The sequence below is a fragment of the Rhinolophus sinicus genome, chromosome 2, assembly GCF_057876585.1.
Source record: "Rhinolophus sinicus isolate RSI-liver-muscle chromosome 2, RSI-T2T, whole genome shotgun sequence".
NCBI lineage: Eukaryota > Metazoa > Chordata > Mammalia > Chiroptera > Rhinolophidae > Rhinolophus > Rhinolophus sinicus.
Genome location: NC_142502.1, coordinates 99,961,952 through 99,985,313, shown reverse-complemented (window position 1 = coordinate 99,985,313; position 23,362 = coordinate 99,961,952). Strand labels below are relative to the sequence as shown.

Here is a 23,362-nt window from a genome sequence, read left to right as displayed (position 1 = left end):
GATGGCTTAAATAACAGTGGCTCTGTAGTGGCTTAAGTAACTGTGTGGCTCAAGAAAGAGCACTGGTTGCCTGCAGAAAAGCTCTCCAGTTCTCTTGAGCTCAATCAGTACATGTGTTTTACCATTATACTCATATAGAAATTAAATTTTACTTTGGTTTCAGAAACCAGACAACCATGGCTACTGATATCCTCTGAGAGAAGTCACAATTTTCTTCCTGAATAAAGTTAATTGTTTTGCAGAATTCAAAAGCATGAATTTGGGCAGAGTGACAGACAGTTGATATAACTTCACTAAGTTGTATCATTATCCTTTTTCATGAGTTATCATAATAGATAGCATGACCAACTCTAGGCCAATTTCAAGTGTAAGAATGTAAGGCACACACAACTCTTGGGTATTGCAGATTGTTGTGTCCAATAATAATTTAGAGACATTTAATTAGTTCTTTTCTAAGCAAATTCACTCACATGTGAAGAGGACAGACTTTAGATTGTGGCCAAGGAACAAAGACAAACACCAACACTTATAAAAGAGAGAGGCGATGGCCGGCCCGGTGGCTCAGGCAGTTAGAGCTCCATGCTCCTAACTCCGAAGGCTGCCGGTTTGATTCCCATGGGCCAGTGGGCTCTCAACCACAAGGTTGCCGGTTCAACTCCTCGAGTCCCGCAAGGGATGGTGGGCTCCGCTCCCTGCAACTAATATTGAACACGGCACCTTGAGCTGAGCTGCCCCCGGATGGCTCAGTTGGTTGGAGCATGGGCTCTCAACCACAAGGTTGCCAGTTCAATTCCTCGAGTACCGCAAGGGATGGTGGGCAGTGCCCCCTGCAACTCAAATTGAACACGGCACCTTGAGCTGAGCTGCGGCTGAACTCCCGGATGGCTCAGTTAGTTGGTTGGAGTGCCTCCTCTCAACCACTAGGTTGTTGGTTCGACTTCCGCAAGGGATGGTGGGCCGTGCCCCCTGCAACTGGCAACAGCAACTGGACCTGGAGCTGAGCTGTGCCCTCCACAACTAAGACTGAAAGGACAACAACCTGAAGCTGAATGGCACCCTCCACAACTAAGATTGAAAGGACAACAACTTGACTTGGAAAAAAGGCCTGGAAGTACACACTGTTCCCCAATAAAGTCCTGTTCCCCTTCCCCAATTAAAAAAAAAAAAAAAGAAAGAAAGAAAAAGAGAGAGGAGAGAGGGATGAGAAAAAAATGCCTGCAGTTTGGGAACAATGATTCCTGTTTGCACATCTTGGTTAGTGGGCAGCTAAAAGATAAGTCACATTGGGTATTTCTGTTCTTGAGTAGGCCAATTTGGGATATCAGAGAAAACAATTGAGCTGTGTATGGGTTCTTTGGAAAACCTGGAGAGGGCAGCTGCAAGGTGCAGGTTACATGCGTGCTCCGTGTCTCATGGAGGGCTGCTGGTGTCCCCCCTAAGAAGTACCATTTTACTTAGGCTAAGTCTGCATCAGTGTTCTCAGAATTTCTCACTAGAAAGCCTCTTTACTTCTTTTGTACTATCTGCTTTGAAATTTATTGTTTCGTTCTTCAAGTTATTCTGGTTTCTGGATCTTAGCCATATCCTGAAAACTTGTTTATTTTGATGGAGGCTTCATTATTGTCCTACAATGTGTTTTTTTTCTGTAACTCACATTTTCTCCCGTTCCACAGGTGCCCCCTAATTTTCCTGGTTATGTGCTCATGATAACTTTCAAACTCCTTTATAATTAGAGTTTTTCTGATTGGGTGGGTTGGATTTACACTTTATATGATACCATTGTTTCAATATATAGTCTCAATCACCTTTTAGCATGAATTTTATGTTTAGACTTGGGATATTTATTTTGGTTGCTAAGAGGACATATTATGCTTTTGCTAGGTTCTTGGTTATGCTCATAAAAATGAGATGGCTAGATAGTTGAGTGTCTGATTGGTGAATTGTATTGTATCACAGCATTCTTCCAAACAAGGAACATTTCAGTCTATGTAGTTCTTTGCTTGGTTTCTTGAATGAGTCAGTATCCAAGAAATACGTGGTGGTCACCAGTCTGTCCTCTAATACAGTGGCTCTCAATCTTTTCCAGTCCTTACAAACCTGAGGACACGTGCCCTCTCATCAGTTGCAGTGGTTACTATGACAGGGATGAATGTGGAGCAAAAGTCGCCTAGTGTCATATCATAATCAGGAGGAGCTCTTATAGTTTGACAAAGCCCCCAGGTGTGTGTGTGTGTGTGTGTGTGTGTGTGTGTGTGTGTGTCCGTGTGTCCGTCCGTGTCCCCCTTAAAAAAACCATCTCTCTAGTCCTGTAAACTTAGCTTCTTTAGATAACATAGTAAGGGAGAAATAGATGATTACGCTACCTGTTTAGCTTCAAGGGGAGGAATAAATGAAAACGTTTAATGAAAACGTTACTGTACAGTTTTTTAAAAGAAAATCTTATGATTCTAGGTTTTGAAACTTAAGGTGCCCTGCAGGAGGAAAGAACAGTTAACATGAGCACAGAAGAAGGTGACCTACCCCCTCCAGAAGAAGTTCCTCCCTCTCCAGGAGAGGCAGCCCCTCCGGGCTCAGAAGATACTGATCCGAGAGAGCAGGCTTACCCGCCTCCGGAAGAAGAGGCTCTGCCACCGGAAGAAGAGGCTCCGCCACCGGAAGAGCCGCGGACTGAAGAGGCACCGCCGGAAGACGCCGCAAGAGAGGCAGTCTCTGGAGAACATGGGTTCCCTGTTTCTGAAAAAGGTCCTGCTCCTTCCGCAGGTGATATTCTGAATCTCATTCCGTCTGATGAAAGTATGATTCTTCCAGGCAATGATGAGCTGGAGGCGTATAGAGTTCGCCCAAGGCCTATGCCCCGACTGGGTCAGTCAGTGATTTCTGAAATGTTTTCTCAGCCTTCCACTAGGTCGTCCAAATTTCGCCGAAGTATGAGCGTCATTCCAAATCTACAGGAAACAATAAAAGAGAAACAGGTTTTGCTTCTAATAAGATTTTTCATATATGTTACTTTTATGTCAAATGAAATATTTTGGTAGTGTTCTTCATGGTTAAATTTTTACACTGATTTTTATTCTTTAGGCAAGATTTAGAGAAGCAAGGGAAGGCCGGAAACTGAAAATTGAACCTTCATACAAATATATATTTGAAATTCTATCAGAAATCCTTGGCCTGGACTTAGTAGCTATTGAAGAATTAATTTTGGATTGCCCATCTGTAAGTTTGTCTTATCATTATTATTTTTCTTATGGTGAAACATTTTTATACTTAGAATTTCCTAGATGGACTCAATTTAGATAATTCCAATTTTGTTGGCAACTTCCAAAGCATCAAACATATGCCAGTCAATGTCAACATATGCCAGTCAAACATATGCCCTCTTCTCTCCATCAGGCCTGATCAGGGCGCTGACCTTGGCCACGTCAGTGTCATGGAGCGTCTTCACAGCCTGTTTGATCTGGTGCTTGGTGGCCTTGACATCCACAATGAACACACGTGTGTTGTCCTTTTCTTCATGGCTGACTTGGTAGTTAGCGGAACTTAATGATGGCATAGTGGTCAAGCTGGTTTCTCCTGGGGGCGCTCCTCTGAGGGTATTGGGGCTGCCTTCAGAGCCGCAGTGTCTTGGGCCTTCGGAAGGTGGGTGACAGGCTGATCTTTTTTTTTTTTGTTGGCTTTGGACACCTTTCAGCACTGCTTTCTTTGTTTTCAAAGCCTTTGCTTTGGCTTCGGCTTTGGGAGGGGCAGGGGCTTCCTTCTTTGCTTTCAGCGCCATCTTCATGAGAAATGTTATTATTTTTAAATTGATCTTCGAGAAGTGATTGATTTAAGAAACTGGGTTCATTGTCATGAACAAAACATTTAGAGAAGGCTGGAATTTTACTGACTAGAGAAACTTTATTTTATATATTGATATTATTGCCAGTTGAATGATATTTCTCATTAGGTCTACTGTTGAGGAGGAAGGAAAGAGAGGAGTCAGAAACTAGAATTTGACTAAAATTCTAACTCAAAATGGCTTTAGAACTTAGAGGGAGAGTCATGCACACGTAGAGTCATATTTTAAAAGAACAGGGTGTATGCACTGCATATGCAGATCATTTCGCTAGAGAAACAAACGGCATAAATATGAGCTGGGGAACAGTGACTAGCGCATGAGTATAGTAGAAAACAACGAGGTGATTACCATATATTTCAGCATGACAGTTCTAGATTATGCCTACTTTCCTGGCCTAATTATTAACAGTCCCTCTTTTCACTGCTAAAAGGGTCCCCGTTAGGGATGATAAATTTATATGGCCACCTCAATGATAGTAATGTATAAGCTGTGACTTTCCTAGCAGCTCTCAGAAGCAGCATCATAGCTTCCTTCCTGGTAGCTCTGGTTCTAAATTGATTTTCAATAGAATTACTACTAATAATTAAATTAACTGCTACTAATAAAAAGCTGCTTGAACTTTTTATCGACTATCAGACTGGACTGGCTAGACCCCCAGCAAGATGTATGCTGGTGGTGAGCCGATTGTCTCACTGAATGCACTGGTGAGAGAGTTGGGTGGTGGGTGACATTGGGTTGAAGTTGTCATCATTAGGGTCCATACCCTTGCTTTTACAGGGACCAGTAAACTTGGGTAAAACTCATAAGCTTGTACTAGGAGCCACGATTCTATGGAATGGTTCCTAAAAGAGCCTCTCCCTTGCTTGTGCTGCCAAATTCTGGAGAGTTGTCTGCCCTTTATTTTTTCCAGGACCTTTATAAAACTATAACTGGAAATTCCCTAACAATATGAATGGGATTACTCATTTTCCCGCTCCCTTAGTATGTTACATGAGATGGTAATGTGATCGATGCAGAAATCAATACCTTTGAGCTATTTTAATGGCAAAGGATAGAAAAATGCATGGAGATGTGTACATAAAATGAGGTGCCACACAAACTACTGGGAGGAGGGTATGATTTCCTGGATCACCACAGTTCCCTGTGGGAATGTACAGGGAATGTACAGGCTTCATGGGCGTGCATGCTGGGTAGTTATATAGGCATCTGTGTTGAAGGGCCCTGCTCTTGGTTTAGTGATCTCCTGTTGTCATCTTAATTCTTAATGATTTTTTAACAGCCACTCTTGCATTTTCATTTTGCACTGGACCCCACAAATTCTCTAGCCTGTTTGGACTGTGGATGATAACCATCCATTCAGCAAGAGGATTCTTTGTTGTTCTCAAGGTCTTTTTTTTTTTTTTACTCTCCTGGCATTCCTGCACTATTTGGGCTCCTCTGGCAACTCTGGTTATGTGTTTACCTATTCTCCTAGTAGAAGAAAGTGGTACAAAACAACCCTGTACACATCCCTGAGCAGATGACTATGAGATAAAGGAAAGGCCAATTTCTAAAAACGTGTTTCTCAGTAGGCCCAGGCTTCTGGCCTGTCCCAAGGACCATTCCTGCACTTGGTAAGGGAGAAAACTAGTTAGGTGATCAACCCTGTTTCACCTAAAAATGGCTAGGCCATAAATTTGACTGACCCCACAGTTGGAATCCCAGCATCTCTGCAAAGGGTTTAGGCATGGACGTTGGGCCTGGCTAGTGCCTCCAGAGGAGGACAGCTGCCAGGACTAAGTCAGGGAGATGGGTGCCTGAGAGCTGGCTCATCCTTAAATATTTGCCACCTGGTTTTCTGGACTGGCGGTCTGTGCTTGGAGGAAGTTTTTCTCACTGGCTAGCATGCTGGCCAGGAAGTGACAGTGCCATTTGCCTGCAAATCCATTTGTCATTCCTGGGTTATGTCTCAGGCTTTGGATCTATGTGGTTAGCTTCTTCCATTAAGGCCACACACTGCTTAGGATGTAAGGGATGGGACATCTAGATCTTGAGGGAAGAATCAAGCGAGGAAAGGTGTTTCCTTAAGAGTTGTTTGTGAATTGCAAAGCCACAGTGGAGGGAAAATAGTAGAGCCAGGAGGGAAACCAATGTCAAAATTTGGGAGAGATTACAGTGCTTATTTGATTGAAGAGAAATGGCAAGGACATAGAGTAATTGGCATCCGGATTTGTGGACAGGTGCAATAAGGAACACGGGGTGGCATGGTTTGTTGTGGTGGTTTAGGAAACTGGGTATATGATAAAGTTTTCCATTTGTGTGAAGCCTGGTGTACAATCCAAAGCAAAAACAGTTTACTGAAGGCACCGCAAAGCAGTAGTCAGCAGAGGGTATGATGGTTATTTTGTTTGCCTTCAGATCCATTCTCCATTCTGCCCCACCCTTCTCTGTGCCCTGGAAGGCTGTCCTCTCTAGAATCCCTCTCCTGTGCTCCCTTGCTCTCTGGCTTCCAAGTGACTCAGCCACTGGGAGGCACCAGCAGGAGACTGGAAGGTGGAAGGGGAGAGAAGTCCGACCCCTCTCCACTTGGCCTTGTTTCTGGCCACAGTCGGTCGCGTCCTCCTGTAACTACAGCTCCCCCCGGGCAGTCCCTCTGCCACAGCTCCAGTTCTCAGCCTGCTTCCAGTGCCACCACTCTCCCCCTCCCCCACTGTTTCAGGCTTTGGGGTGGTACTGCTTTCCTCTTCCTAGTCCTGTTGTTGTTGCTAGTGCCACAACTTTGCTTGACCCTGCTGTGGCGTCTAGAAGTAGCCTCTTTGTTACAAAATTTCTTCGAAAACCCTTTTGTTGGGACTCCTTTTCTTCACAGGACCTTGACTATAACAGGTTACTACCACATTAGCTTGCATGCTTCTGCCGCTTCCAGTTTGGCTGTTCCTTTCATTCAGCACTCCTCAAGAGAGTCACAGATGTTGCTTTCCTGACTTACGTGACAGTGTTTTCCAAAGTCAAGGTAGCAACAGTAGTGTCGTGCGGGAGACCCTGCTCGCTGCGCCATTTGTCGTGCACGGAGGCCTTCTCGCCGCGCCATCTCTCAGGCGGGGTGGCCTGTGGGGTCTCTGCTCCCGCTCCCCACACAAGAACGCAGGATATGGTGAGGCCGAAAAGGAACACCCACGGAGCCATAGGTAGGGGAGTCATACCACTATGGTCTCACTGGAGGCTGGGTTCACCGGACGTGCGACCTGCCGTCCGCCTTTCCGCCAACCAACCGACCGACGACTCTCCTCCACTCTCTCGACTCTGTTCCTCTCTCGGCGCTCCTCTTCCGCTATCCTCGGCTCTCCTCTTCCACTCTCTTCGGCTCTGCTCGGCTCTGCTCGGCAATCCTTCGTGGCCGCAGCAGTTATACCAGCGGCCAATTGGCTAACCGGCCACAGCCGACGGCCAATCATCCACAGCAGACGGCCATCCACCACCTGAGCCAGCACCCTTCCACGTGAGGCCGAGAGCCTGTAAACTACTCTCTGGGGCTCTGTCCCCACAAGTAGGTTCTGTGGAAAGAGCACAGACCTGGAGGCCCCGGGCTGGTGTCCAGTTCTGAGCTCTGCACTGTGGTTTTGTGTTCTTAGTCCTTCATTCAACTTCTTTTTAGCTTTGGTTTTCTCTTTGGCAAGAGGGGCATAATGCCTCCTTACCTGGTGCAAGGTGTGGTGATGCTCAGAAGAACTATTTGTAAAACCTTACATATTATAAGTGAATTTTTAATCCACAGTCAGGATTTTGGCCCATGACATTCCCTCTGCTGACCTCAGGAGTACAGTGTGTCAAAAAAATGGGAATTCATTGCATTTGATATTGCAATGTCTTTTGATCACAGTCTCCTGCTCTAATTTTGAGTGTTTGGATGCTTTCAAAGCCGATGCATCATAAATATCAGACACAGCAAGAAAGTATTTACGGAACTGGGCAAGAATAGCTGTACTGACAGCTTTTGTAGCTTTCTGGTGACAACCTGAAATAATTGTATAGGAGAGTCAAGTTTATGTGAGATGGAAGAGTAGAAAATTCAGGGTTAGAATTTTGCACGTCCCTGTGGCTCTGTTTCATCTCCTAGGTGGTGATTCCCACACGGGTCTGGTCCCACCAGCATCAGCATCACCTGCAACCTTTTTGAAATGCAAATCCTCAGACCCAGCAGTGTGTATTTTTAAAAAGCTCCCTAGGTGCTTCTCAAGTTTGAGAACCATTGTGCTAGGGGGCGAGTCTTTGCCAGACCTGGGATACTTCCCACCGTCGTCAGTAAGTAAAGAGAAACCCACACTGTATGAAATCAGTGGGACTAGGTGAAGCCGGTTCACAAAGTTTATATTTCCCAAATGAGGTAGGAGGGTTTTTAGTTTTCTATTAGGTTGGTGCAAAAGTGCTAATTGCGGTTTAAAAGGTTAAAAATAATTGCAAAAACCGCAGTTACTTTTGCACCAACCTAGTACTTACTAAGGTACTGTGCTGCCTTGTAAATAAATAAGAACTTCATGCTCAAAAATATGGAATACTCATTATAATAATTTGTTTTTATATGAGTTTGGCTATAATATGGGTCAAATTACAATTGCTAAAAACATAACTCGTCAAATAATTGCTCAAACAAAACAGTTGGTTAATAAGGCAAGTTTTCTGTTCCCCAAGCCAGCTTTTAAGAATGATTTTTCTTAACAATAATTCTTTCTATACACTCCAGTTGGACTAACCCATTTACTTCTTTAAGATTCTGTGAGGAGGATCATGTAAGTTGCTACCTGCTTACATAGATAGGTTCTTTTTTTTTTTTTTTTTAAAGATTTTATTGGGGAACAGTGTGCACTTCCAGGACTTTTCTCCAAGTCAACTTGTTGTCCTTTCAGTCTTAGTTGTGGAGGGTTCTGTTCAGCTTCAAGTTGTTGTTCTTTCAGTCTTAGTTGTGGAGGGTGCAGCTCAGCTCCAGGTCCATAGTTGCCGTTTCTAGTTGCAGGGGGCACAGCCCACCATCCCTTGCGGGAGTCGAGTAATTGAACTGGCAACCTTGTGGTTGAGAGCCCGGCTCCAACCAACAACTGAGCCATCCGGGAGGCAGCTCAACTCAAGGTGCCGTGTTCAATCTTAGTTGCAGGGGGCAGAGCCCACCATCCCTTGCGGGACTCGAGGGATTGAACTGGCAACCTTGTGGTTGAGAGCCCACTGGCCCATGTGGGAATCGAACCGGCAGCCTTCGGAGTTAGGAGCATGGAGCTCTAACCGCCTGAGCCACCGGGCCGGCCCCCATAGGTAGGTTCTTAATGTACGTTTTGAAGTACAATTCACGCTGTGTTCCACGTAATTTTGGAGTTAAATTAGTTCGGATTCTAATCCTGCCTCTGATGCGCCTGTCACTTTGTATGTTGAATAAACTGTTTGAGCCTCATTTTTTTTTTTTTTTTAATCTACAAAGTGATGAAGATTAAGGTATGTAAAATGGCAAGCACAGGTCCTGGTTCATTTTATGACAGTTCCTATTTATTGATCCTCATTTTCTCTTTTATATAACAGGTGGAACCATTTGTATATTTTTTTATGAAAGATGGTTGTAAGACATTGAAATTACTGTACCAGGAAGGAGATGCACCTGGTGTAGGTAAGAATGTTCTCGGGGTAATGTGCTAGCTATGAGTTAATAAATGTTAAAGTGCAGTATGTCTCCTCTCTTATACAATCATATATTTATAAAGAAAATTTACCAGAAGCTTACATGTGGAGAAAATAGCATTTTAAAAACAATATATTTTCAGCCTAAATATATATTTCAGGCATTACTATCATGATTTAAGGAGCAATCATCCCGGGGGATATACATTGTCACTAGAATTTAATTGGGTTTTCCCTGAAAGAGGTGGAGCCATTTTGTACACACATTTTCAGATGACTAGAAATAGTCGTGAAACCACCAAAGAACTCAGCAGTTGCTCCCTGTGGTTCTGTCCTGGGTCAGCATCTATGTCTGCTGCAGCTGTCAGTTTCCTTCCTCACTGTTCACATTATTCCTAAAATAATTAACACTTTACCAGGTCATGAAACCTTTATCTTAATAATTAGGTGAATGGACCATCCTTTCCGTCTTAGACACCTTATCTTCTAAATCTTGTGGATTTTATCTTCAGTGTGTCCCCTCCTATTGGTCTTTTCTTGCTTTCCTCCTCTGCTGCCTTTAGGCTGGGCCCGTATTTCATACCTGCCCTAGTATTCCAGATTGGAAACCATATCTCCGTTACCAGATTCCCCCTCTGAAGTTCACACTACTCCTGCTGAGTAGATCTTTCATTGTGCTGCTAATTATTGGGTCGTGTCCAACCCCTCTTTATCTGCTAAGGCCCATAGTAACCTGGACACACAGTACTGGTTTAGTCTGATTTCCTCTTCTTCGAGATGTGAATCTGCTACTCCCGTTAAGCCAGTCCCTTCATTGTTTTCGCTATATACCAGAATCATTTCAGTGCACTTTCCTCCGCCCTCCCAACTCTCAAAATGCCTTTCTTCTCTCCACTCAGCCAAATCCTGCCCTTATTCCCGATCACGTCATGCATTCTCTTCTCAGAGCTTTCCCAGAGTGTTCCAAACCCAAACGTCGCTGTTCTCCAAGCCTGTCTCATTTAAAGCCTGTGTCGCAAAATACAGCACTCGATTACATTCTTCTGTTTTCGTCTAATTGTTTAATATATATGTCTTTCTTCCCCAGTACATAGGTAAGCTCATAAGTTGTGACTAGATCTGCTCTGTGGATTTTCTGTCTCTCACAATTCTTATCCTGGGGCATTACTGTATGGTCCATATTTTCATTACTCATTAAAAATGACAATACCTAAAAATTATAGAAAGATAGAAAATATCTATAATTAAAAATAAAAACTACCCACATTCCCACTCATTTGGAATAAGCACTATTAACTCTTTGATGAATACACACACACACATTAGATATGTACGTGTAGAGTGTGTGTATATACATATGTAGTCATATATAGTTGTATATATATAGAGTTGGGTATATAACGTGTAGACTTGGATCCCATTTTGATATCTATACATTACAAAATGGGATCCAATTCTACATATTCAATGGTGGCTTTTAAAATTTGATAATATTCTCTTCATGCCACTAGATACATTTTTAGAATCAAATTTTAAACAGTTGCATTGTATTTCATTAGGCTAATGTAACATTAATTTCAAAAATCATCTCCTGTTACTGGAATTTAGGTTGTTTACAACTTCTTGCTCCTTTAAACAATGCCTCAATGAAGTCATTGAAGCCAATTTTATGTGGATTAGGAATTCTTTTCAGGAAGAAGTCTCAGAAGGGGAATTTCCAGAAGAAAGAATAGATGTATTTCAATCATTATTTTTGCTACCTACAAAGGTGATAACATTTATAAGCTTGGTAAATATTCCCCTGCATGTCTTTCTTATATATATGTGCTGACAGGTAAATCCCTATCATTTTAAAAATCCGATCATATATTTTATACTTGAATTGCTTTTTGTACTTGACAGTATAGCGGAGACATTTTCTGTCATTACATATAGATTTACCTCATTTAAAAAACGTACAGTATTCCATAGTATAGTTGCATTGTGATTTTTAGATATCATTCCCCTATTGGTGGATCTGTCAGCCAGGAAAATGTTCAGCTGTTAAGTCGTGGAAATCCTACTAGTGTCTTAAACAAGTAGAGGATCTATTTTTCTCTCATAACAAGGTAGGCAATGGCTAGCAATGGTTCAAATGCTCAGCAATGCCATCAGAAAACAGGTTCTATTTTTCTTTTTGTTCTGCCATTTTTAACATGTTGGCTTCTGTGTTGATGTTTGCCCCACATGATTTCAAGTTGAAGCTCTAGACATCACGTCCAGTTTCAAGGCACTTGTGGGAAAGGGCCTCACTAGTCACACCGCTCCCCTTTGTCAGGAAAGCCCAAACTTGTCTTACGTCTTATTGCCCAGAACTATGTCATATGTTTACCCCAGAGGCTAGGGAGGCTGAGAAAGCAGTTGTCTCCCTAGGAATGTAGACATTATTTAATGGGACAAAGTCAGGTTCTCTTATCAAGGAAAAAAGGGAGGGAGGATATTAAGGGTAGAGGTAACTCTCTGTGCCAACTTCCATGAACGACCATTTAAGCTCTTACTCTGTGTCAGGGTTCTTTGGCTGCAAGCAACAGAAATAGACTCTGGCTTATGTAAGAAAAAATTATGAAACTGTGAGTACTCACAGTATGAAACATACTGTGTTTGTTTGGGTATGTTTGGGTAGTTCACAAACTACCAATGCCTCTGGGAATCCTTCAGTGACTCCTCCGAGAAGATCCAGTCGCCTAATAAATATACTCATAGTGTGAGTATGTTTGGGTAGTTCACAAATTTTAGAATTAGTTGAGTATGTTTGGGTAGTTCACAAATTTTAGAATTGAACCACCAGGCCTTGGAAAGGACAGGAATAGAGCATTTCCATGAATTTCAGGACAGTTTTTTAGGATTCATCACTAGACTGACATCTCTCAAATCCTTTTTTATCTTTGTGTGTCTCCATTCAAGATTTACATTCTTGCAGAGAGTCTAAATAGTCTAGTTTTCAGGTGCCCATCAGTGAAGGGCTCTGAGACTGGTGTTTTCCAGAATCACAGGACAGAAGGAATCCCCAAACCTAAAGGAAGGAAGGCGGGATCTACAAAACGCTTTCGTGGTTTTGTGTTGGGAATTAAAAATTTCATATATCATATTTTAAATTGGTTATTGTTTCAAACAGAAAGACTTCCGGTTTTTGCAAATTAATATTACAACCAGCCATCTAACAGAATTGTCATATTTTAAATAGTTTTTTTAAATTAAAGAAAGCTTTATAATTAAAGATCAATTTTTATTGAAATTAGTTCAAGGAAGAATTTAATATAAGTTGGGTGCTATGAGTATATTTATTAGGCGACTGGATCTTCTCGGAGGAGTCAGTGAAGGCTTCCCAGAGGCATTGCGTTTCAGCTGAGATCTGAAAGATAAGTTGAAATCAGGTAGGCCAGAGGTCAGGGGTGGGATAAGAGAAGTTTGTGTGAGGCCAGGCTAAAAGGAGCCAATGTGCAGAGCTCAGGGAAAGGAGCTAGAGTAGGCGGCAACTTAAGAATTCTAATTATTGACAAAAAATCAGACAAAAAAAAAATTTTATTCCGCAATCATATCAAAATCTTCTTACAATAAAGTAAAGCAAGAAGCAAAAGTATAAGATGCACAGTAATTTATCATATCTGATCATTTATGTGATCGTATGCTAAATTCTTGACTTTTGTTTTCAGAATGTGGTCGAATTATTGCTGGAGTACCCAAAGGGGCAAAAATGATGAGATTATATGTAGACAATGCAGCCCCGGAGAAACTGAAAGGACTGTGTATATTTTTTGTTCGCTGTCACAGTGATGCTGCTATAAATACTAAAAATATTCATGAAGTATGTTTACTTTTTTTCCCAGTACATAGTTAAATATTTTTCCAGCTTCATTGAGATATAATTGACATAAGTGTAAGGTTTATGATGTGTTGGTTTAATACACTTATATATTTAGAAATGATTATTACCACAGCATTTGCTAACCTCCATCACCTCACATAATTATCATTTTTTTTTGGTGATGACATTTGAGGTCTACTCTCTTAGCACCTTTCAACTATATAACCCAGTATTGTTAACTGTAATTACCATGCTGTATTGTAACCCAGTATTGTTAACTGTAATCACCATGCTGTACATTAGATCCCCAAACTTACTCATCTTACAACAATGTTTGAACCTTTCAACCAATGTTTTTTTTCATCCAAAATTCCGCAGAGGGTTAGTTCCATTGCTCTTTCCCTGGATTGACACAGTTTTCCTGATCCCCTTTTCAGAGACAGGGCAGCTTTCAACTCAGAAGTTTCTTTATGCAGAAGGCTCAGTTTCATTTCCCTCACATTGTGTAGGCTATAGGCCATATCTCTTTCCCTACCCAGAAATTAAAGCACCAGAGCAAATGTTTACTTGATGAACAAGCATGTGAATGGTTAAAATGGGGCAGAATATAAGTTTGTTGATTTTAGAACTCTAATATTCACAACCATTTAAGTTTTCCTAAGAGTTTATAAAATATATTGTCTATGCTTACTGTAATGTAAAATAGGTTATGATTTTCAGTTCTTTAATGGGATTAGCATATAAAATAATGTTTGAACACTGGCCTTTCAGGAAGTACTATTTACTGTCCTCGATGCATCAGAAGGACTCCTAATTGGGATTAGGAATATGCTGACAAAGATATTTTTGCCAGCTATCCTTGCAACAAATAATTGGGGTGCTTTAAACCAGTCCAAACAAGGAGAATCAGAAAAACATATTTTCGCTGAAACAATCAACAGATACCTTTCATTTTTAGATGGTAAGTATAAAATTTAACGTTTAATAAATTACTAAACATGAGCAAATTAACTATAAGATATGTTATTAATAATAGGCATTACAGAAAAAATTTCCATCTTAAAAGAAGATGTTAAGATATCAGACCATTAGAACCTCTTTCCAGAGATCTTTGCAGGAGTAAGATATGTTTTCATTTTTGTTTTCCATTATTACAGGAGGATTCTCTTCCTATATTATTTGTGAAAAATTTCACCATGTTTAAAAACATATGCTTTATTATAAACTCTCTTTTAAATATGTCATATTATTACATATTGTTAAAACAATTTTATTAACAAATCATCAAATAACCATCAAATGATCAGTTAGAATTATATATATTTCTATAAAGTGTTAAATCCCTAACATTTTAGTAATTATAGCTTAAAACCATGCAGTGAAATTTAACACATTGACATTAAACACTTCTTTTCAATATTATCTTTTCCCTTTTAGGTGCTAGAATAAGTATTGAGGGAACAGTTAAGTTAAAGAAGATAGACAACATTGATTTTTCCAAACTGCATACCTTTGAAGAAGTGACAGTTGCAGCTGGCAATTCAGAAACTGTTCGTCAGCTGGAGGATGCGCTGATGATATGGTACAAACAGATTGAACAGGTGAGCTAACTCACGTAATTTCATCAGATGTGAGTCATAGTTCTCATCTATTAATATGTCCTAGTCACTGCAATTTATCTCTAAAAATAAAGGGAAGAGGAGTCTCCTCCTAGATTCTGTTAAGAAACTCAGCCTATTCTTGACTCTGGTATAAAATCATTGTTTTCTATGTACCACTTAAAATCAGTTTTAAGATATTTATCACCTTAAGGAAGAAATCATAACTATATGGGTTGAGAATGAAATAATGAGGAATCAGGAATAGCAAGCATTTATCTCTAATACTTTATGTATTATTTATACTCTTCACGAACAAGAGAGGCAAAGGACACAATGAAGAGACTATAGCTACAATGCTAGGCACTAAATAAATACTTCTTAGTTGATCAATGGAAATGTCTGTGTTGACAAAGACGTTCAAACTAGTCTCATTCATATCAGTATTACTTTGGCCAAATAAATTTTTTCTAGCAGTAACAAAAGCAGTGATAGGAATGAGTTATATGTCAACATTCTGAGAGGTATCAACTTACATTATAAACACTGCCAAAAATCAGATAGTATGTAATTGCCCTAAACTGAAAGAGGACTCTAGGAGCCATCTCATACTGTGTTTCTCCGAAAATAAGACGTAGCCAGACCATCAGCTTTAATGCATCTTTTGGAGCAATAATTAATATAAGATCCCGTATTAATATATATCATATCATATATCATATCATACCCAGTCTTACATTATATTAAAATAAGACTGGGTCTTATATTAATTTTTGCTCCAAAAGACACATTAGAGCTAATGGTCCGGCTAGGTCTTATTTTTTGGGAAACATGGTAGATCTCTAGTTCATGAGCACAGGACAGTGGGACTAGAAAAGAAACTCTTCAGTTAAGTGAGTACTAGGGGAGAAAAATCTTGACCAAGTAAGAGAGGAATGCATTTCCAATTTTACTTCCATTAGAACTATGTTGGAAGGAGGAAGGTGCAATTGGAGTGGAAAAATTGGACGACTTTGGAAACTCCACCAGCCTAGAGTGCTGGCTACAGAATTTGCTTCCAGGTGTCAAGAGGTAATTGCCCACCAGAAAACTCCTGCAGCCACCTACTGTGCCCCTGGAGAATGGCGAGTTGTAACCCATGTGGAAATCAAGCTCTGTCCTACACAATGACTGAGGAGATCCTCTCCAGTTATTATGATTAATAATATAGATCTTTCACAAAAATGAGCAAACAAGAAAATAGTTTGACATAGGAGATTTAGCAACTTGAAATAAAGAAATCAAGTTGGGTAATTGCAGCAAATGGCCTCCAATTAAGCAGAATCAATGCAGGAAATGGGAGAAGTCTTTAAAAAAATTACATGGAAAATAAACCTTGACCTCTAGTCATACACAAAAATTAATTCAAGATGGATTGTAGACATAATTATAAAAGCTAAAACTCAAAAAGAGACACATGAAACAACATGGATGAACCTCAAAAACATGTTGAATCAGAGAAGCCAATCTTTAAAAAGTAATGTAAAAAACAAAACATAAATGAAGCAGAACATAACACAAGACTATATTAATATCTTCTTAAGATACAAAATCCAGAAGCCATGAAAGAAAGCAACTGATAGATTTGGCTACATTAAAAAAAATTAGTAACTTATATAGCCAAAACCATCATAAACAAAGTTGGAAGATAAATGGTCTTCTGGGAGAAAATATTATCCACATGTATAACAAAGAATTAGTATCCATAATACATAAAGAACTTCTATAAGTCATTAAGAAATGGGCAATTCAGAGAAAAATAGGTCAAGGATACGAATAGTTTTATTCAAGGAAAGTACATGCAGATGTTTGACTTGGGGAAAAAGGGGGGGTTTAGGAGTAACATGGTACTTTGAACTATTTCATGGGATTTCATGTGAAATGAAACTTGTACTGTATGACCCTAGAACGCAGAAGTAAGACCGGAGAGTATGTGATGGTTATAAGGAGAGAGATGAAAATGGAATGTGCTACATCCCTAGAAGTATCCAGTTTGAGGCTGAATTACTATGAATCATGTTGTAACAGGAATCAAACATCAAAAGGGTTGTTTCATTTAAATTTTTAAATTTAAAGTTAATTTTTAAGATCCATTTTCATTTTTTAATTTGGAGATTCAAATTATATAGACTTTCAGCCATTCAAAAAGTTTAAATTATGTCTAGTATTTGCTATTTGCTATTTAAGGAGGTGGAGAAGCTTGTAATAAGATTAAGAAAGAATTCCATAAACCATGGTTAAAACTTTTTTATTATTATTACTTTTTATTTTATAATTACAGTTGACATTCAGTATTTTATATTAATTTCAGGTGTACAGTATAGTGATTAGACGTTTATATAATTTACGAAGTGATCCCTGGTAAGTCAAGTACCCACCTGGTACTATACATAGTTATTACAATAGTATTGACTATATTGTACTATAGTCAATTGTACTTTGCATCCCTGTGACTATTTTGTAACTACCAATTTGTACTTCTTAATCCCTTTACCCTTTTTACCCAGCCCCCAACCCCCCTCCCATCTGGCAGCCATTAGTTTGTTCTCTGTGTCTATGACTCCATTTCTCTTGTTTGTTCATTTGTTTTTCAGATTCCACATATAACTGAAATCATATGGTATTTGTCTTTCTCTGTCTGATTTATTTCACTTAGTGTAATACCCTTTAGGTCCAAATGGTAAGATTTCATTTATTTTTTTTATGACTAAGTAATATTCGAGTGTATACATGTGCCAAATCTCATATATCCAGTCTGTGTATTTATCTGAAAACTAATCCAAAACACTAATTTGAAAAGACATATGCATGCCTATGTTCATTGCAGTATTATTATAATAGCCAAGATATGGAAGCAACCTAAGTGCCCCCAAATAGATGATTGGATAAACCAAATAGATGATTGGTGGTTAAAATGAAAAGGATTTCGTAGATTAATGGTAGAACCTTCATAGTTTCAACTCTGGCCAGTCAAGATGGTGGAGTTGGTAAATGCTGTGCTTGCCTCCTCTCATGGCCAAATCAAAATTACAACTAAACTACAGAACAACCATCACTAAGAATCACCTAAAGTCTAGCTGAATAGAAGTTCTACCTCTAAGGATATACAGAAGAGGTCACCTCTAGACTGATAGGAGGGGTGGAGATGCAGGACAGGCTGGTCTTATATCCATGTGTAGAGGTTAAAAATCAGGAGGGATATCTTGGCTGCGGAGGTCCCTCCTGGAGGAGCAAGTGGTTCCAGCCCCACACCAGGCTCCCTAGCCCAGGGTTCCAGTCCCGGGGAGAGAAGTCCCTATAACTCTGGCTGTGAAAACCAGTGGAGATTGTGGCTGGGTGAGATAGAGGGCTGCTGGAGTCCCAGGCAGTCCTCTTAAATGGCCCACATGTGGACTTACTGGCTGAGAGACTCACTCACTCTGAGCTCCTACGCTGGGGCAGTAACTCGAAAGGTGCCAGGGACACATAGGGAAGAACTAAGTTTTCTGGCTTCAGGGTGAGGGCTGGAGGGGCAGCTTTCTCCCAGACAGAAGTGCTGGTAGAATCCATTCTTTCTTTGTTGAGCTCTTTCCCCTCCCAACTTTCAGATGCAGGTGGCTGCCATATTTAAGTCTCCCTCAATCTGGCTATCACCGTTCATTTGCCCTACCGTGGTGATTCCCTGAGACCCCGCCCCACCCAACTTGAGGGCCCACCCAAGCTGCTTCCAGTGGCTTTTCCATACAAATAGCCTGTCATGCTGTGGAGTTTCCTAAAGTCTCTCAAAGGTTCAGAAAACGCAAACAAGCAGCATCTGACTTTGGTGTGTCTTGTACCTCTTGGTGAATAGCTCCAAGCTCAACACTAGCTGTAGCCAGCCTTGGTTTGTGGCTTGGCCTCTAGAGGCACCTCCAAGGCAGCACAGGTAGAAGACATCAGCAGATTGCTTTGTGGCTTATGCCAGGTGGCCCCAGGTATGGGGCTAGGCTGTGGCTGAACTTGACCTGTGGCAGGGCCTCTCCCAGGAGGCCCTGGGGATAGCACACTCGGTGGTGAGCTTCAGACTGAGCCAGAGCATCACCCAGCTGCTTCCAAGGATGACCCACCCAAAGGGCAGACTGGGCTGGCTCCAGAGACAACTAAAGTGAATCCTGCTTTGTATGGTCAGCCCCTGAACAACAGCACCTCCACTGTAGTCAGGGTCAGTCGTCCAATCAGCCTAAGGGTCAGTCCCTCCCATTGACATGCAAATAGCAACCAAGGCTCAACTACAACAGGAGGACACACACAACCCACACAAGGGACACACCTGGAGCACCTGGCTCAGGTGACCAGAGAGCTGTGTCCCACAGAACATCTACTACATAAAGCCACTCTACTAAGACCAGGAGACATAGCAGCCCTACCTAATACATAGAAAAAAACATAGGGAGGCAGCCAGAATGGGGAGACAAAGAAACATATCCCAAATGAAAGAACAGAACAAAGCTCCAGATGAACTAAACAAAATGAAGATAAGTAATCTACCAGGCACAGAGTTCAAAAGCCTGGTTACAAGTATGCTCAATGATCTCAGGGAGAACTTTAACAAAGAGATAGTAAGCATTAAAAAGGACATAGAAACCATAAAAAAAAGAACCAGTCAGAAATGAAGAATACAATAACTGAAATGAATAATACAGTAAAACGAATCAACAGTAGATTAGGTGAAGGAGATCATTGAATCAGCGATTTAGAAGGTAATGTAACAGAAAACACCCAATCAGAACAGCAAAAAGAAAAAAGAATGAAGACATTTAAAGGGGCCTCTGGGACAATATCAAGCATATCAACATTCGCATCATAGCAGTATCAGAAGGAGAAGAAAGAGAACAAGGAATTGAAAACCTATTTGAAGAAATAATGACTAAAAACTTTCCAAACCGGTTGAAGGCAATAGATATACAAGCCCAGGAAGTGCAGAGAGTCCCTAAGAAAATGAACCTAAAGAGGCCCACACCAAGACATAATTAAATGCCAAAGGTTAATGACAATGAGAGAATCTTAAAAGCAGTAAGAGAAAAGCAGTTAGTTACCTACACGGGAGGTCTCATACGACTGCAGTTGATTTCTCAACAGACACTTTGCAGGCCAGAAGGGACTGGCATGAAATATTCAAAGTGATGAAAAGCAACGACATACAACCAAGATTGCTCTACCCAGCAAGGCTGTCATTTAGAATCGGACAGACACAGAGCTTCCCAGACATGAAAAGCTAAAGGGGTTCATCACCACCATTCCAGAATTATAAGGAATCTTAGAGGAACTTCTTTAGGACAAAAAAAAAAAAGTAAAAAATATGAATAATAAAATGGCAATAACTATATACCTATCAAAAATTACTTTAAATGTAAATGGATTAAATACTCCAATCAAAGGACATAGGGTGGCTGAATGGATAGGAAAAAGAGACCCTTACATATGCTGCCTACAAGAGACTCACTGCAGATAGAAAGACACACAGACTGAAAGTAAAGGGATTGGAAAAGATACTTCATGAAAATGGGAACAAAGAAACAAATAGCTGGGGTAGCAATACTTATACCAGACAAAATAAACTTTAAAAAACCAAAGGCTATAAGAAGAGACAAAGAAGGACCCAGTAATCCCACTTCTGTGTATTTATCCAAAGAAACCCCAAATGCTACTTGGAGGGGATGTGTGCATCTATATGTTCATTGCAGCATTTTTTACAATGGCCAAGATGTGGAGGCAGCCTGGGTGTCCATTATTGGATGAATGGATAAAAGAGGAGGTGATACAGACATGCTCGGCCATGGAAGGGAATGGGTTCTTGCCATCTGTTGTGGCATGGATGGACCTCGAAAGTGTTGTGCTGAGTGGAGTATGTCAGACAGAGGAAGACAGATACAATGTGATTTTGCTTATATGTTGAATCTAAAGAACAAAATAAACAAAACTGAAACAAACTCATAGATACAAAGAATATTTTGATACTTGCCAAATGGGAGGAGGGTTGTGGCAGGGTGGGAGAAAAAGGGGAATGGATTAACAAATTGGTTGTTATGAAGTATTCATGGAGATGTAAGGTATAGCATAAAGAGTGTAATCAGTAATATTGTAATAACTATGGTGTCAGATGGCTACTAGATTTACTGGGTGATAGATGGGAGTTGGGGTAGGGAGAAAAAGGTGAAGGGATTAAGAAGTACAAATTGCTAGTTACAAAATAGTCATGGGGATATAAAATAAAGCATAGGGAATATAGTCAATAATATGGTAATAACTATGTATAGTGCCAGTGGGTACTAGACTATTCAGGGGAATCACTTTTTAAATTATATAAATTTCTAACCATTATGCTTTACACTTGAAATTATTATAAAATAAAATTGAATGTAAACTGTAATTCAGAAGGTTAAAAAGAGGGGAAAAGGGTAAAGGGAATAAGAGATTCAAATCTCCAGGTATAAAATAAGTCATGGGGATGTAATGTACAGCATAGAGAATATGGTCAGTAATGTGATAGTGTGGTACGGTGTTAGATGGTTGCTGGACTTACCATGGTGATCACTTCTTTAGGTATATAAGTGTTGAATAACTATGATGTACACCTGAAACTAATATAATATCATATGTTAGCTATGTTTTAATAAAAATCTTTTAAAATAAAAAGTATTAAAAAATAAAAAATATATAGAAACACAAAACAAATGAACAAACAAAGTAAAGTAAAACAGACACAGACTCATAGATACAGAGAACAAGCTGATGTTTACCATAGGAAGGGAGTTGGGGGGCAAGCGAAACAGCTGAAGGGAAATAAAAGATACAAACTTCCAGTAATAAAATAAATAAATCATGGGGATGTAATGTATAGCACAGGGAATCTAGTCAACAATATGATGACTGTACGGTGACAGACAGTTATTAGACTTACCAGGGTGATCACATTGTAAGATATATAAATGTCAAATCACTATGTTTTGTACCTGAAACTAATATAGTATTGTGTGTTAACTGTACTTTAATAAAAATAAATAATTTAAAAAATCAACCATGTATTTTACCTCATTCATATTCTTAAAAATTACATCACAGTTTATGAAAAATTATAAACATTAGAAAAGTACAGAAAACAATATTACACCTCTGTAACTGAGATTAAACAGATACTGTTTTCCATATTTGCTTCAGATCTTTTTTTTTTATTTTCGCTAAAGCCTGTAACCCTTTCCTTTCCCGATATTACCACTATCTTTTTTATTTAATTTTATTTTTTACATTAGTTTCAGGTGTACTAAACAACATAATGTTTAGACATTTACACCCCTTACAAAGTGATAACCTCCCCCAAGTCTACTACCCTTCTGATATAATTTATTTATATATATAATATAAAGCTTATAAATTTGCAAATACAATGAAAGTGTAAAACTACTATCTTGATGTTATTTTCTCCTTCCATTCTCTTGAAAGTTTTACATTTTCACTGCATTTCAAATTTATAAGCTTTATACTACGTATATAAATAAATTATATATGTATAGAAAATATACTTGTGTTTAAAATCTTTCTGTAAATGGTATAATACCAGTAAGTATCCTTTTACAGTTTTTTTCTCATTTAATACTCTCTTTCATTCATGCTGGTACAAGGAAATTTAATTCACTCACTTAACATCTGTCTGGTATTCCTCTATGAAGAAATCAGTTTATTACATAGATGTTCAGACATCTAGGAGACATTTAAATTATGTCTTGTATCTTGTTTAAGGAGATAGAGAAGTTTATTCATCCATTCCCTCAGAAAGATAGTTGTTTCTATTTTTTTTGCTATTACAAGCAATAATAATACATATTTAATAAATATCTTTGTTCAAGTCTCCTATGCACGTGTTCATGAGTTTCCCAGTGGCATTGCTGAGAGCAATGGATCTTTTATTGGGTCTTGCAAAGCCCTCCAAATATTGGTTATATTTTTTGACAGAAGCATATGAAAGTTCCCATTTCTTCAAATCTTTCATTCCACTTGGGATTGTCAGATTTTTAATTGTTGCCAGTTGTCGTGCAGGAGACCCTGCTTGCTGCGCCATTTGTCGTGCGGGAGACCCTGCTCGCTGCGCCATTTGTCGTGCGTGGAGGCCTTCTCGCCACGCCATCTTTCAGGCGGGGTGGCCTGCGGGGTCTCTACTCCCGCTCCCCACACAAGAATGCAGGATATGGTGAGGCCGAAAAGGAACACCCAGGGAGCCATAGGTAGGGGAGTCATACCACTATGGTCTCACTGGAGGCTGGGCCCACCGGACGCGTGACCTGCCATCCGCCTTTCCGCCAACCGACCGACTGACGACTCTTCTCCACTCTCTAGACTCTGTTCCTCTCTCTCTCTCCTCTCCTCTCCTCTCCTCTCCCCTCCCCTCCCCTC

At 40.0% G+C, this 23,362-nt stretch overlaps 1 protein-coding gene across 1 annotated transcript in view; it reads left to right on the top strand.

Moving 5' to 3' along the window:
• The window catches only part of DNAH8 (dynein axonemal heavy chain 8), a 369,939-nt gene that overhangs the window by 7,864 nt on the left and 338,713 nt on the right, over positions 1-23,362 (top strand). Inside the window, exons 2-7 of the mRNA XM_088795770.1 lie at positions 2,452-2,972; positions 3,079-3,213; positions 9,380-9,464; positions 13,168-13,319; positions 14,091-14,280; positions 14,757-14,920. Coding sequence (XP_088651896.1) covers positions 2,496-2,972; positions 3,079-3,213; positions 9,380-9,464; positions 13,168-13,319; positions 14,091-14,280; positions 14,757-14,920 — 1,203 coding nt within the window. The 5' untranslated portion in view covers positions 2,452-2,495. The remainder of the gene's footprint in view (positions 1-2,451; positions 2,973-3,078; positions 3,214-9,379; positions 9,465-13,167; positions 13,320-14,090; positions 14,281-14,756; positions 14,921-23,362) is intronic.